At 31.9% G+C, this 15,591-nt stretch overlaps 1 protein-coding gene across 1 annotated transcript; it reads left to right on the plus strand.

Moving 5' to 3' along the window:
* The first annotated feature begins 3,456 nt into the window (after positions 1 to 3,456).
* On the plus strand, positions 3,457 to 3,804 carry LOC111711961 (UPF0329 protein ECU05_1680/ECU11_0050-like). Its single transcript, XM_023486451.1, has one exon. The coding sequence runs from the start codon at positions 3,457 to 3,459 to the stop codon at positions 3,802 to 3,804; it is 348 nt and encodes a 115-aa protein (XP_023342219.1).
* The last annotated feature ends 11,787 nt before the right edge of the window (positions 3,805 to 15,591 follow it).

Genomic DNA, 15,591 nt, shown 5'->3' on the forward strand with positions numbered 1-15,591 from the left:
AATTTATAACCTTTTCTTATCTTTTTCGCCATTAAGTGGAAAACCCGATAATCCCCTGATCACACAGCACTATGTTTTTATTCTAGAAAAATTAACATCCAAATTTTTATTAAAAAGACATATCAAATCATTCATGTATTTTCCTGAAAAAAAAACAGGAAAATTTGGTAAGATATAAATACATATTATACAATCAAAATGTAGACATAAAAAAAAATGAGAACTGAAGGATATCAAAAAGCTTTTTTTACAAAGCCCCCCTGATGTCCATTAAATTTTTATTGTAGCTTTGGGGGCAGTTTGCTCAGAACAATGGCCGACTAGCTGGTTTACAGGCATGCAATCAAAAAGCATTTCAGAGAACAAGGTATTAATTTAGTGACAGAATTAGATAAAATGAAAATTAAGCTTATTTACTCAACTATGTGATATTTTTTTATGAATACGTGATAACATAAAATTATCATTTTTTTTATGAGAATCATTTTTTAGTTGAGAATGGAGCATAAGTATGATCAATGGTGGGCATAAGTTTTAGGTTTTTCCTGTTTATTTTGGAAACAATTTCTCCTCTCATTCCTGAACTTAAATATTACATCTGAATTATGCGTTTTTCTTTTCGAGTTGGACTTTGATGACGCAAGACCCCCCCCCCCTTCCGTTATTAGATTTCCCCTTATATTGTCAATTTTCCTCTCCCTCCTTGTTTCCTTACTAAATATAAAAGTAAAACTCGTAATTCCCCCTTTCTTCCCTTTCTTTCTAAATCCAATTCTAAAATTCTTGAAATACCTCGTTTTTCAATTCTAAAATGCTTGTTTAAACAGTTTAAAGCTTAATCCATGCACTAGCGCTGTACATTCTTAGTTTTACTCAAGCTCAATCGCAAACAGAGTTTCATGAATATGTCTAAAGTTAAATATGAGCTTATTCTGCCATAATTTTATTATTCTAGTAAAGTCAGCAATTTGTATTCTTGATCAAATATCTACAAAGTTTCAGTACAAACGGATACATGTACACTACAGTGCAGCACAGTGCAGTACAGTACAGTGTAGTGCAGTTCAGTGCTGTACATTGCAGTGCTGCACATTGCAGTGTTGTACAGTGCAGTGAAGTGCAGTGCAGTGCAGTGCAGAACAGTGCAGTAAAGTACAGTGCAGTTCAGTGCTGTACATTGCAGTGTTGTACAGTGCAGTGCAGTGCATTGCAGTACAGTGCAGTACAGTGAAATAGAGCGCAGTGCAGTACATTGCAGAAAATTACAACGCATTACACTGCAGTGCAGTATATTGACGTGCAATGCAGTGCAGTGCAGTACAAAGCAGTGCAGTACAGTTGCAGTGCAGTACAGTACAGTGCGGTGCAGTTCAGTGGAGAACAGTGCAATACAGTGCAGTACAGTGCATTAGGTTAAAGAGTACCGTTGTGAATCAGGCATGTAAAGATTTTTACGTCAAAAGTTTCTTTAAAGGTGTGATCTAGTTATCCCTGTAGAGCAGTACACGTTTAAGTAGTGTTAAAGTATTTAGTAATCAAGCTCTGGGCACATGTGATCAAATTTATGTTATAATAAGCAGCTGCCTTCCCCGCCCTTTAAATACCGTACCTTCTTGTTAGACTACAGCACTTTATTCCCTTTAGAAGTTCAGATCTACAACAGGGGGGTGTGGGGTGATGGAGGGGGAGAAAAATTCATAGTTTTTATATTAAACATATCTAAATCTAATTTAGTTTTTTACAGAAAAAGTTTTGTTAGATCTAAAAGTGTAAATTTTCACAAAAATATGGGATCCCAAATCTTTGAAATATTTCAAAGTTTGAAGTGAGCTAAATATTAAAAATCGTTTTCTTACTGATTCATTAATATATCATATATAGCATTAATCGTGATGGTGAAACTTTGCGGTTAGGAAAAAACAAAACAGAATCAAACTCTCTCTCTCTCTCTCTTTCTCTCCTTTCTTTTCTCTTTCACTATTTTTCTCTTTTTTCTCTCTTCCTCTTTCGTTCTCTTTTCCTTTTTCTTTTTCTTTCTTCTCTCTCTTTCTCTCTCTTTCTCTATCTTTCTCTCTCTTTCTCTAAAACTTTTATTGATAAAGTGAAAATAGATTACATACTCCCCTTAGCTTAAAAATAAAATAAATGCTTTAAAACTCTTAGTAAATGTAAAATTTTGTCTTCTTTGAATATTTCTTTATTATTTATCATTCAAACTATACACCATTCATACAAAAATGCGTAGAATATATATTACAAATTATAAAACAATTTTAAATATCATAATTATATACTTTCTACACATTTTGTTAGATTGATATATGCACCATAATGAATGATACATAGTCAGTTGCAAAATACTGTGATCATTCCAACTTAAGTATTTGTAAAATATTAAAAAAATGTTTTATAGCATTGACTTTTATTTTTTAGCTAAGAGAAGTATGTAACCTATTCCCCCACGTTTTCATTTTTAAAATTATTTCTTTTTTAAGTAAATTATCAATAAAAGTTTGTTTTTTGAGCATCGAAAAGGATTCCGCGGGGTTCGGGCAGGATTATGCTACCAACCTGGGTTCGAACAGGAAATTGCTGGGCTCATGGCCGCATGCCCTCCCCCTCCCTCGTTATTCTTAAATTATGATATTAACTGCAGTTCCCGGCGTCGCTCAAAAAGTTCAAAAACATTTAGCTTGCGTCACCCCTGGGGTACTCCATGGGTTCCCTAAAAAAAATTCAGCTTAGTTAGTCCAGCCGTTTGGCCAGCTATAACGAGCCTTTGTATTAGCGAAGATCTTTATTTTATTAATTGCTTAAATATTTTTATTTTCTGTTTTCAATTTTCAATTGTGTTTCATGATTTTCTACAGTATGCCACCAATATCATGCAGGATCTCAAGACCACTCCTTTCTTCCCTGTTAAACAAATTTAGATTTTTTATAAAAGTATACGTCCCATATCACTTTTAGAAAAAAAAGTTTAAATTTCCCTCAGTCAACAGATCCCCCTAATTTCTTATACGTTTTTATTACATTTGTTAAAATATTTATTTTCCGATTTAGTCATAACTCTATCCTAAATCTGAGAAGGGGGAATAAGGATTTATGCATTACTAGGTATTCAAATTTATGTTATACTAGCTTGGGAACCCAGCTTGTCATGGAATCTAGGCTATCTTTACTGGAGTCATCGGAGTCATTAACTTAGAATTTTAAACCAAGCTAAATACATTTCCGTGGTGCTACCGAGTACACCAATTAAAATTTGAGACGTAAGAAAGAGATAAAAAGGAAATAAGGAAGACTTGAAAAGGAAAGAAGGTAGACTGGAAAAGGAAAGAAGGAAGACTAGAAAAGGAAAAAGGAAGAACGAGAAAGGGAAAATGGAAAAAATTAGGAAAGAAGGAGGAAAGAAGGTTGGAAAAAGGTTAAAAAAGGAGTAAAGAAGGAGGAAAGATGGAGGAAAGATGGAGGAAAGATGGAGGAAAGATGGAGGAAAGATGGAGGAAAGATGGAGGAAAGAAGAGGAAAGAAGGAGAAAAGAAGAAGAAAGAAGGAGGAAAGAAGGAGGAAAGAAGGAGGAAAGAAGGAGGAAAGAAGGAGGAAAGAAGGAGGAAAGAAGGAGGAAAGAAGGAGGAAAGAAGGAGGAAAGAAGGAGGAAAGAAGGAGGAAAGAAGGAGGAAAGAAGGAGGAAAGAAGGAGGAAAGAAGGAGGAAAGAAGGAGGAAAGAAGGAGGAAAGAAGGAGGAAAGAAGGAGGAAAGAAGAGGAAAGAAGGAGGATATAAAATGACCAAAATGACGTGACAAGAAACAGAAATTCCCGAAAAGTAGGAAAGACGTAGGGAGGAGGCCGGGGGGGGATACAATCCTGGCAAAGCTTGCAAGATTGCAGTAGTAGAATATTTGAATGAAAAATGTTTACATCAAAGTTAAAAGCTTGCTGAATGCTCATGAAACATGCTGACCTCTACTGTAGCTGGCTAGTTACTAGGTAGGTGAACTTGAAATAATACTGCTAATTAGTCAATAAATACCTTAAATTTGAAGATCTACTTAATAGATTGCGAAATTTATGATGTTCATTACTGCATAGATATACAGTGATCTGATGGAAAAAGATATAGATTTACAAAAATATATGATGGGAAGTACTACATAGGCAAAAGTGGTTTCAGGGGGGGGGGTTGCATCAGCACAATAATTGGTAAAATTGGGGGGGGGGTGTACCCTTGTTGTGTACATAGATATACAAAAGCTGATGGGAGTTTATACATATATATACAAAAATCTGATGGGAAGTTATACACAGATATACAAAAATCTGATGGGAAGTTATACACAGATATACAACAATCTGATGGGAAGTTGTACATAGATATACAAAATCTGATGGTAAGTTATAAATAGAAATACAACAATCTGATGGGAAGTTATACACAGATATACAACAATCTGATGGGAAGTTGTATATAGATATACAAAAATCTGATGGGAAGTTATACACAGATATACAAAAATCTGATGGGAAGTTATACATAGATATACAAAAATCTGATGAGAAGTTATGCATAGATATACAAAAATCTGATGGGAAGTTATACACAGATATACAAAAATCTGATGGGAAGTTATACATATATATACAACAATCTGATGGGAAGTTTTACACAGATATACAAAAATCTGATGGGAAGTTTTACACAGATATACAAAAATCTGGTGGGAAGTTTTACATTAATATATGATTAACAATTTGACGGGAAGTTATACACAGATATAAAAAAATCTGATGGGAAGTTATACAAACATGTACAACAATCTGATGGGAAGTTATACATAGATCTACATTACACAAAAGACTGATGGGAAGTACTAGAACCCAAAAATATCTGATGAGAATCTCTTTAAAAAATTGACAAAAACAAACAGTATTAAGTATTTTCAGACATACAGGACTTTTTAACGTCTTTATATAACCAATTATAAAGAATCATTTTTAAGATTTAAAAAGATCCTTATTTCATAAAAGTGGGTACGATAACCTTACTTTCAATGAACTTTTGGTTTTTTCTTGAAAATATGGATGCTTCAAAAGTTAAAGTAAGAATTGGTGAAATTATGAATGGTCGATGTTTAACTAGAATTACTCTTATCTTTAAGTATTTTTATGAAATTATGATGGGAAGGGTAAGAAGGTTGTCATTGTTACTGCTGTATATATTTTGGTGCCGCAAAAAGTCAAAGCATAAAAGTATTGACATGAAACCTTTCTGGTCTTAAAACTTAAAAAGTGCTTTAGATCTATATTGTATTTTCTGGTTATCTTAGAGTCTGTTTCTGTGATTTTCTGGTCTATCTTATGTCTATTTTTGTGATTTTCTGGTCTGTTTTTATGATTTTATGGTCTATCTTAATGTCTCTTTTTGTGATTTTCTGGTCTATCTTAGAGTCTATTTGTGTGATTTTCTGGTTTATCTTAGTATCTGTTCATGTGATTTCTGGTCTATCTTAGTGTCTGCTTGTGTGATTTCTGGTTTATCTTAGTGTCTGTTTGTGTGAATTCTGGTCTATTTGTGTGTTTGTGTGATTTCTGGTCTATCATAGTGTCTGTTTGTGTGATTTCTGGTCTATCTTAGTATCTGTTTTTGTGATTTTCTGGTCAATCAAAGTGTCTGTTTCTGTGATTTGCTGGTTTATCTTAGTACCTGTTTCTTAGATTTCCTGATCCACCTTAGTGTCTGTTTTTGTGATTTTCTGGGCTAGCTTAGTGTCTGTCTGTGTGATTTCTGGTCTATCTTAGTGTCTGTTTGTCTGATTTCTGGTCTATCTTAGTGTCTGTTTGTCTGATTTCTGGTTTGTCTATCTCTATCTTTTTAACTCTTGGTAATTTTCTCTGTAATATGTCGTCTGTTAAAAAATATTTGTTTATGACTGCCACAGTGCACAGTGCACACTGCACACTGCACACTGCACAGTGCACACTCTACACGAGTTGAATTGATTTGTTGGCATCGACCATCATTAGGTTAGGTTGAATTTTTAAAAATTGAAATTTGTAACATTTAATTAATGATTTTAGCAAAATTTGATGATCTAAAAATATTTATCTAATCTTTCCAAATTACTAAGTTCAAGTCCATTTAGTTTTAATATTTCTAGATAAATATGAACGCATCATGCCTAATCTTGTTCATTATCTCTTGAAAAGGAAATTTGAAAATTATGTTTTTTGAAAAAAAACTTTACTTTTGTTTGTATTTATGATATGAAAAAAAAGTTTAAATAAAAATATTGATGGAAACATTTTTAAGTATGATGCAATGCAGGCCACCATTAAAATTTTATGATTTTTCAAAGTTCTGTTATATTGCAACAACTTAATCAAATAGATTTCACTCTGTTTCTTATTTTTGAATGAGGAAGATCTGCCCCCCCCCCCAAAAAAAAAGAGTAGGTATTGTTATTAAGACTACTAAGAATTTTCATATTTCTCTTAATAAACATAAATAATATGGTTACCCCGAGGGTGACATAGGCTAAAAAAAAAATAAAAAAATAAGATTTAAAAAAAAATTCCCCTTATTGATTTCTCTATTGGACGGACAACGCCGGGCACTTCAGCTAGTTTTATCTGAAATATAAAATAACATCTTTATTTGAGAGAATGAATCAAATTGCCAATAAACATTTTATTGATGTATACTGACTCATAGATTTCATTCAAAACATTAAATTGAAAAAAGCGCCAAAGAACTTGTTAAAGTATAGTTATAAAATGTTGATCATAAATTAACAAATTATATTTGACTTTGATATTGTTGAAGTAGAGTTTTATTTTGGTGTTTAATTGTTATGTATCTACTAGGGTTTCCAACGAACAAAACGTTTCGCGAAAAAATGCGAAAATTTTCGGTCGCATTTCGCAAACTTTTTGGCGAAATTTCGCTTTTTTTGTGAAAATAATCAAAGCAAAATTTGTATCGCGTAAATGTTAAAATATTTTCGCGAACATTTTGTGAAAACCATGAGTTTTATAGCTGCAAAAATTAATTGCTCTAAAGAGCTTGTAGAATTCTCTGCTCTGATATCTCAATATTTGAAGAATAGCATCTTTTTAAGTTTCCGAATTATTTTGGTTCTTCACGTAGTAGATTTTATTTTGTGTTTTAAGAAGAAAGATCTTAACGGTATAGAAAGTATTTTCGAGCAAATCTTTAGAACTCTAAAAACGTCAAAACGATGTAACAAAACACGAAAAAAATTATCTGAAGAAAATAGATTATATCTCGGATTTTAATTCTAAGAAAAACAAACCTACAATCAGATTAAGGGAAGAGGAGGGTTCGGGGAAACTTTGTGCGTTTCTCTCGATCTTTAGAAGGTATAGAGGGAATACATATATAATTACAAATGTCTGGATTACAATTACAGCATACTATAGAAGAACCCTAAGGCAGGATATCGGCAGCAAACATAATACACACACATACACATAAACAACACAAACACGAACACAACATGATTAATTTTAGACAAAGTAACACACCTGAAGCTCTGATATAACCATATAGAAAGCAGAAAGTAGAACTCTACAGACGTATATATAGCGAGTCCCATAAAACTGTGGAATAGGAAGACGACACGTAAGCAATCTGATGTGTATTAGAAATTAATGAAATTGCAAATAGTGTTACCAGTAAAACAACTAAATAAGTTAAATGTATCGGTTTACACTGCACAATTGCGGTGTTTCAAGTACATTAGACTTTGTAAAATCGGAATTTAAATCTGAAAGTCGTCTTCCTATTCCACAGTTTTATGGGGCTTACTGTACAAGACAGGTGGAGGCGGAAAGAAAGGTAAAATAAAAGAAAAAGGAAATAGAAATGATCAGAGACCACTCAAGGGACCAAATACAATGAAGATAAGTAGTTGAACTACGTAGTTTAAGCTAAACCACTTCTCTTAAGCGTGGTTTTTAGAAAATTGGTTGAATTTAATCCACGTGTATAACTCTCTATTTATTAAAAAAAAACTGTCAGGAAATTGTGAAGAATGAAATTTTAGGAAATTAAAATAAAATAAAATATAGACAAACAAAAAAAACTGCCGAAAGTAAGGAAATCAAAGAACGAAAAATATCCTGGAAATGAAAAACCTGGCATAACATCAAATATCATAAAATATCCAGGAAATCAAAAAACAAAAACTATCCAGGAAATTAAAATCTGGCAGTCCAGGAAACCAAGGAACATAAAATATCCAGGAAATCAAAGGACAAAAACTATCCATGAAATTAAAATCTGGCAGTCCAGGAAATCAAAGAACGAAAAGTATCCTGGAAATTAAAAACCTGGCGTCCAGGAAACAAAAGAACGAAAAATATTCAGGAAATGAAAGGACAAAAACTATCCAGGAAATTTAAATCTGGCAGTCCAGGGAATCATAGAACGAAAACTATCCTAGAAATTAAAACCTGGCCAAGGAAACCAAACAAAACAGGTGACAATGAAGGAGAATAAAAAATAGAAAATAAATAGTTTACGAAAAAATGTCAACAATAAAATGTCTGATGAATACACGTTATCAGTAATATTTCAGCATTATATATGCAAATAATCAAAATTGTAGATTGAATAGATTTAGAGTTCTTAAATCTTTTATGTTTCTTGTAAACAAAAATATGCAGCCATTTTCATGTGTGAACGTTCTTTTAAAATGCGAAAACGGTATTTTCGTAGGTTGTGAGAGTGTGACAAATTGTCGAAACTAATCTGTATGTTCCGCAACACCCTATATTTTGCATATATGTAAATAGAAGTAAAAATCATTCCCTCGTTCACAGGTATACGCTACAAGAAATTATATCTTGTTTCTCCCAAAGATGGTGTAGTATTTTATATATTATAACGCATTCTATTATATCTCCCATTGTTTTACTAAACGTTTTCCTAAATGTTTCCCCCAAACGTTTTCCTAAATTTTTCCCCCAAACGTTTTCCTAAATGTTTCCCTCAAACGTTTTCCTAAATATTTCCCCCAAATGTTTTTCTTGAATATTTCCCAAACGTTTCCCAAATTTTCCTTGAATCTTTCCTAAAAATTTTCACTTTGTTTTATCAGTTAATAAAGTTGTAAAAGTGAAATAAATCGTCATTTATTGTTTATTACTCATTCATTAGAGTACATATTTTAGTTCCGCTTTCTATACAATCAAATATTCTGTTTACATATTTGATAAATTAATTCTTACAAACAAATTTTATACCCCACACACAAAAACATACATCACACATAATGCACACACATTTTTGCATGTTTCAACGCATTGCTTTATTATTAGTCAAATGTAAACGGAACGTAATTTTAATCGACTCTCCTATTAAATGAGATGCCTGTTTGATTCTTACGGTACCCTTAAACCACTTTAAATCTTAGCAACAAGGGCAGCATGAATCCACGACCGCAAGTCACGTTATACAGCGAACTACAATTTGAAATATCTATTTTAAGATAGAATAACAAGGATTACTTAATCAATTTGCCGAACTCAAGTGTGACAGGGTATCCTTGTGAATCAGACAATCATAAAGGAAGAGTAACCTGGGATCACGTTTAAATGAATATATATATATAGAGTTTACTTTGTGTGGTCCTTGTTGGGTTTTTGTTTAAAGATTGTGTGTATTGTGCTGTCTAGATAAAAAGTATTATTGTTTAGCACTCATAAATAACTACTCTTCAATATTTATTCAATGCTTTCAGACCTTAAAATAAGGAGAGTAAAATATTATGTTCTTATCGCAGAGCAAAAACATATTTCCATATAAAGCACATATTTCAGATTTCAGATTTCAGATTTAAAATTGTTGATTTACAAATTGTGTCAATGTACGACAACATTAAAATTTTTTTTTTTATACTTTTAGAATATTTGAGATTATTTTAAGCATAATATAAAAACCTAGTTGTTTACTTTAAGTATTTTACAAAACATTAAATGTCAATACTCGGTTATTTTTACGCACTTTGTCTGCCTTAGAAAATGTTCCCACAGAAATATCTAAGCCATCACTCATTGACACTCCCTTTATAACCCAAGCTCTTTCTTATTGATGTATACTGACTCATAGATTTCATTCAAAACATTAAATTGAAAAAAGCGCCAAAGAACTTGTTAAAGTATAGTTATAAAATGTTGATCATAAATTAACAAATTATATTTGACTTTGATATTGTTGAAGTAGAGTTTTATTTATGTATACCCTCACAGCACTCCTGCTCATAGCTGTCAATAAGATCAGAGAGTTCATGAACATAAACAGTGTGGGAACATAAATCTATTGTTTATCAAAGCATGCATGGAAAGTTCCGATTTTACAAAACTTGATCTTACTCAGCACTGCATGAACAAACCTTTCTATGTGATATTGTAATGAAAAACTTAAGACGTTTAAAATGTATCAGAATGTTGCCAATTACTCCCTGGAACAATTTTTGAAAATTATCTGCAACTTTTAAATCGTCTTCGTCGATACAGTAAAAACGAGTTGGAAAAGTGAGATCAAGGATTTCAGGACGAGATAGCCAAGTCTGGTGAACACATTTTTACCCTTTGAATTGCGAACACACAATTGATATTTGCTCTAGTATGTCTGTAATAAATATAATATAGTTCTAAACCCCATATTTTGTAAACCTGAACATACCTGTATATATATATATATATATATATATATAAGTTATAATCATTACCGTATTATCGGGCAGTTTTAACCTTATGCCTACCTTTATGCTCAAATATAGTTTTAGTTGAATATGAACCCCTGTTTCTTTATACGGCCAGCGTAATATTGCTAGGAAGAGAGAATATAAGCGTCCTAAAGCTTTGTGTGTCGATAAATACATACTTAGAGTTCGAGAGCGAATTGTATCTGGATTGATACATACTCAAGAATATATAGAGAGTTGTATCTGAATTGATACAGAGTAAAGTATTATTGGAGAGTATAGAGTTTGAGCAAGTTGTATCTAGATTGTTAGATACTGACGAATACAGAGAGTTTTGTATCTGGATTGATAATTACTTGAGCATAAAGTTGTATCAAGATTGATAGCAACTTGATAATACATAGAGTTTTGTATCTAGATTGATTGATACTGACGAATACAGAGAGTGTTGTATCTGGATTGAGACTTACTTGAGCATAAAGTTGTATCAAGATTGATACCAACTTGAGAATATATAGAGTGTTGTATCTAGATTGATAGATACTGACAAATACAGAGAGTGTTGTATCTGGATTGATACTTACTTGAGCATAAAATTGTATCAAGATTCATACCAACTAAATAGAGTTGTATCAAGATTGATACCAACTTGAGAATACAGAGAGTGTGGTATCTGGATTGATACAAACTTAAGTATACATAAGGTTATACCTGGATTGGTACTGACTTAAAAGAACTATTGGAGTAAGGCATTTGTTACATGTCTAATCCGTATTGCATGCAGCGTGTCTAAACACTAATCTGAAATGTATAAGGTTGTCTATAGTTTCCCTATATCAGATAATCAGACATAATCGGCTTCAAACCAAGCCAGGTTATTCAATATATACTAAGTAATATGAAATATATGCTAACATAATCTGACAATGTTGGGCACTTGGAGCCTTCTTTTCTTCTTTGTAAATTATAAAAACAATATATAAAATCAAAAAACTTTAAGTGTTTTTTTCAATTGTAAAAAAAACTTTTATGAAGACAATTTCACCTTTAAAATGAAAGTAAATATCCTAACAAATCCTTACAAAAACAAACTGCACACGTAGCATCTTTGTAGCATTGTAACCAAGTGATTTATATGTTGATACATTTGAAGTGTGTGTGTTAAAATTTCTCAAATCTGATGATGCTCAAATGGCAGAGGAATAAAATTGTTCTTAATTTGCATTTTGGGACAGATCCTTCCTAGCACTTCCTGTTTTCACAAATATTAATATACACATAACTACCGGCTTGCATGCCAATAGACAATTTAAACCCTATTTTTCTACCTATCTATAAACCTATCTATAAACCTATCTATAAACCTATCTATAAACCTATCTATAAACCTATCTATAACCTATCTATAAACCTATCTATAAACCTATCTAAAAACCTATCTATAAACCTATCTATAAACCTATCGATGGAACAGGGTATCCCACATCATATTAGATCGTCAATGGGTCTAAATTACGATTTTCGAGACTAATCAGACGAATGAATCATTTTGAAAAATAAAAAAACGCTAAAATACAAATTGTTCTGTTTTCAAGACTAAGTGTTTATTTTGGCGTTAAAGTTAGCTTGAAGATAATCTAATATTTTATGGGACGCTCTGTATCTAACTAACCATATATAAAAACATTATCAAGTTCCCGACCGATCCTACCTCGTCACCAAACTGATCTCAACCTTGTTCTTCACCGATCCTTTATAAAGTCCCCGACCGATCCTTCCTAATGTCCTCCACAGATCCTTCTAATATTCACCCAGCGATCAATCCAATTATGCTAAATTTTCCTCCGCTATGCCCGACCTATTATCATATTTACTTGCATAAATATATATACATTAGGCATAAATTCAGTGTATCAGGAATTCCCAATTATTTCAAGTTAGTAAATTTATTATTCAATATTTATAGTCTTTCCTGAATTTTTTCTTCAGAAACTTCGAAATGGTTAAACGTTTTAAGTACGTTTATACAATATCAATATCCGATAAAAATATTTATATGTTCAAAGTCCTTAAAAAAATATATCCCCTAAACCTGACATTCGGAATTCCTAGTTTACTTTAAATGTCAAGAAAATTAAATTCTAAAATTCCGACAAATATTATTTGATCATGTCAAAATTAAATCTTGAAGGCATTTTATTGTTTTGCTGAAATTACAAATAAAATCTAAAGATTTGTAGTCTGAGGGGGCTTAGATTGGTCTTTAAATTGCTGTTATCTTATTTAAAGTATACATGTCCTCTTTGTAGCCCAGGGTTGTCCCAATTTAAGGACTATATATTTTAATGTATCTGTATGTATGGTTCTGTATTACTCTATGCAGTTCTGAGTAGTCTCCTGAAGACTATCATAGGGGGGAGGCCCCCCTGGGATGCTAATGGGGGGAAAGAGGACTATTCCCCCCCCCTGGTTTAGATTAAAACTCATATCCCCCCTTTTTCTTCATTTCAAAATAAAATCTTAATCTTAAGCTCTCCAATATTATTGTATCTATACTGCGTGTAACATATCCGAATATTAGATTAATATGATCTGAAAATTATCTATAAAATCTGAAAATTATCCATTAAATCTTAATATTATCAAGACGTAATATGTAAACTATACTTGTGGAATGGACATTACAATCTTGTTTGTCCGTCTGTCAGGTTTTCAGTTTGTGTTTTTTTCAATCTGTCAATCGTTCGTCTTACAGCCTGCCAGTCTTTTTTTTCAGTCCATCAGTCTTTTAGTCTGTCCTTTTGTCAATGAATTGATTTATTATTTATTTATTTCACATAATTATCATTTAGTTTTATGCATTGCTGATTTGTAGCTTTATACACTTGATTGGTATTTATTAGTATATTGTAAAAATGTGTATTAATGATTAATCTAAGGGATATGCCACACTGCCTCATATCTTTTTTATCCTATTTTGGGCCTTTCGACTGGAAGGGGGGAGGGGGGGGGGTGGTTATTGCCTGTGAAACGTTTTTTGGACATAATTAAACAAAATGTTGCTCTGAGGCTTTTCAAATTTGTTGATTTTTCTATCTAACACATACCCCTCCCTTTAGGCTATTAAATGGGGTTTTATACCTACTGCCTGAGTCCTCAGAGGTACTGCCTAGTGCCTAACGCTTTATTTTACCTAAACCAGACTAAATCTATATTTAGACCTACCTCTGTAGATCAACATTGTAAAGCTCTTAAAACCTTTTACAAAGAAAGCAGAATGCTCAATTTTTGCAAAGAAAGACTGCATATATTTTTGCACATACGACTTTAAATAGAATTTGAATATTTTTAGTTTTTTTGAATACACATTCATTGTATGTAGTCCTGAATAAAGATTTAATAAAAAACATTTAAGATTTCAATCATATATGAAGTTCACGCAAGAACAGGGTTTCCCATAAAGGATAGGACATCAAAGTTTGAACTGTCTGTTTCCTTATTTTGTTCTTTATTAAATCAATAAATAAGCCATTAAACGACAATATTTAACGCAAAAGACATGATTTTAAGAGTTTCAGGTCTTTATACAAACTTCCTTTCGAGAACAATGTGAAAGGTCTGTAAATTCAACATACTCTTTGTTATCTGAGATGCTCCCCGGGAAACACCTTCCTTATTTGGACAATGGTCAATATATCAGGGATAATTATACCCTCCCTACTAACCAACATTTATAACTATTTATTAAATTTATTGAATTAATTATAATTTATTAGTTGTTTAGTTAATTAGTGCGATATAAGAAGAATAATGAACCCTGGTAAGACACCTGATGAGAATATACATCTTCTTTAATTAATTGGATAATAACCCATCCCCTTTACTCCCCCTCCCCCATTCCTCTATTCCCTAAACTCTACAGACACACCCTCCCTTATACCTTCTCTAGCCTCCCCTCTCCCTATAAATTCTAATTTGTTCCTAACTACCCTATTGCATATAAATATGAAACACCAAAAAAGTGCTACTTTGTATAAATTGCCATTTCGAATCTTTAAATAACATTTTATTATCTGTAACTTTTGAAGCACTTGTGTTTTAAATAGATTTTTTGTTTTTCTAGCCAGGGGCACTTTAAGTATTTTTTCGAGATAAGGTGAGGGGGGGGAGGGCAATTTTGTTGTAAGGGCTGGTTAGTGGATTATTGTAGAGCTAATGAGAGATGTTTTAAAGGCAATGTTTATGAACTGTCATGTGAGGAAAGGGAATTATTGTTGTCGAAAGAAGATCAGAGAGGAAAACCCACGATACGAAAAATCAAATAAAGAACAAATGTAAATGCACCAATTTCACTGCTTTCTCAAGCAATTTTATACAAGTTTATACAAGTTTATGCAAGTTTATACAAGTTCATTCAAGTTTATACAAGTTTATACAAGTTTATACATGTTTATACAAGTTTATACAAGTTTATACAAGTTTAAACAAGTGTATACAAGTTTATACAAGTTCATACAAGTGTATACAAGTTTATACAAGTTTCTACAAGTTTATACATGTTTATACAAGTTTATACAAGTTTATACAAGTTTATACGAGTTTATACAAGTTTACACAAGTTTATACAAGTGTATACAAGTGTATACAAGTTTATACAAGTTTATACAAGTTTAAACAAGTTTTTACATGTTTAAACAAGTTTATACAAGTGTATACAAATTTATACAAGTTTATACAAGTTAATACAAGTTAAAACAAGTTTTTACATGTTTATACAAGTTTATACAAGTGTATACAAGTTTATACAAGTTTATACAAGTTTATACTAGTTTATACAAGTTTATACAAGTTTATACAAGT

Source organism: Eurytemora carolleeae, unplaced genomic scaffold (genome assembly GCF_000591075.1).
Source record: "Eurytemora carolleeae unplaced genomic scaffold, Eaff_2.0 scaffold209, whole genome shotgun sequence".
Taxonomy (NCBI): Eukaryota; Metazoa; Arthropoda; class Copepoda; order Calanoida; family Temoridae; genus Eurytemora; species Eurytemora carolleeae.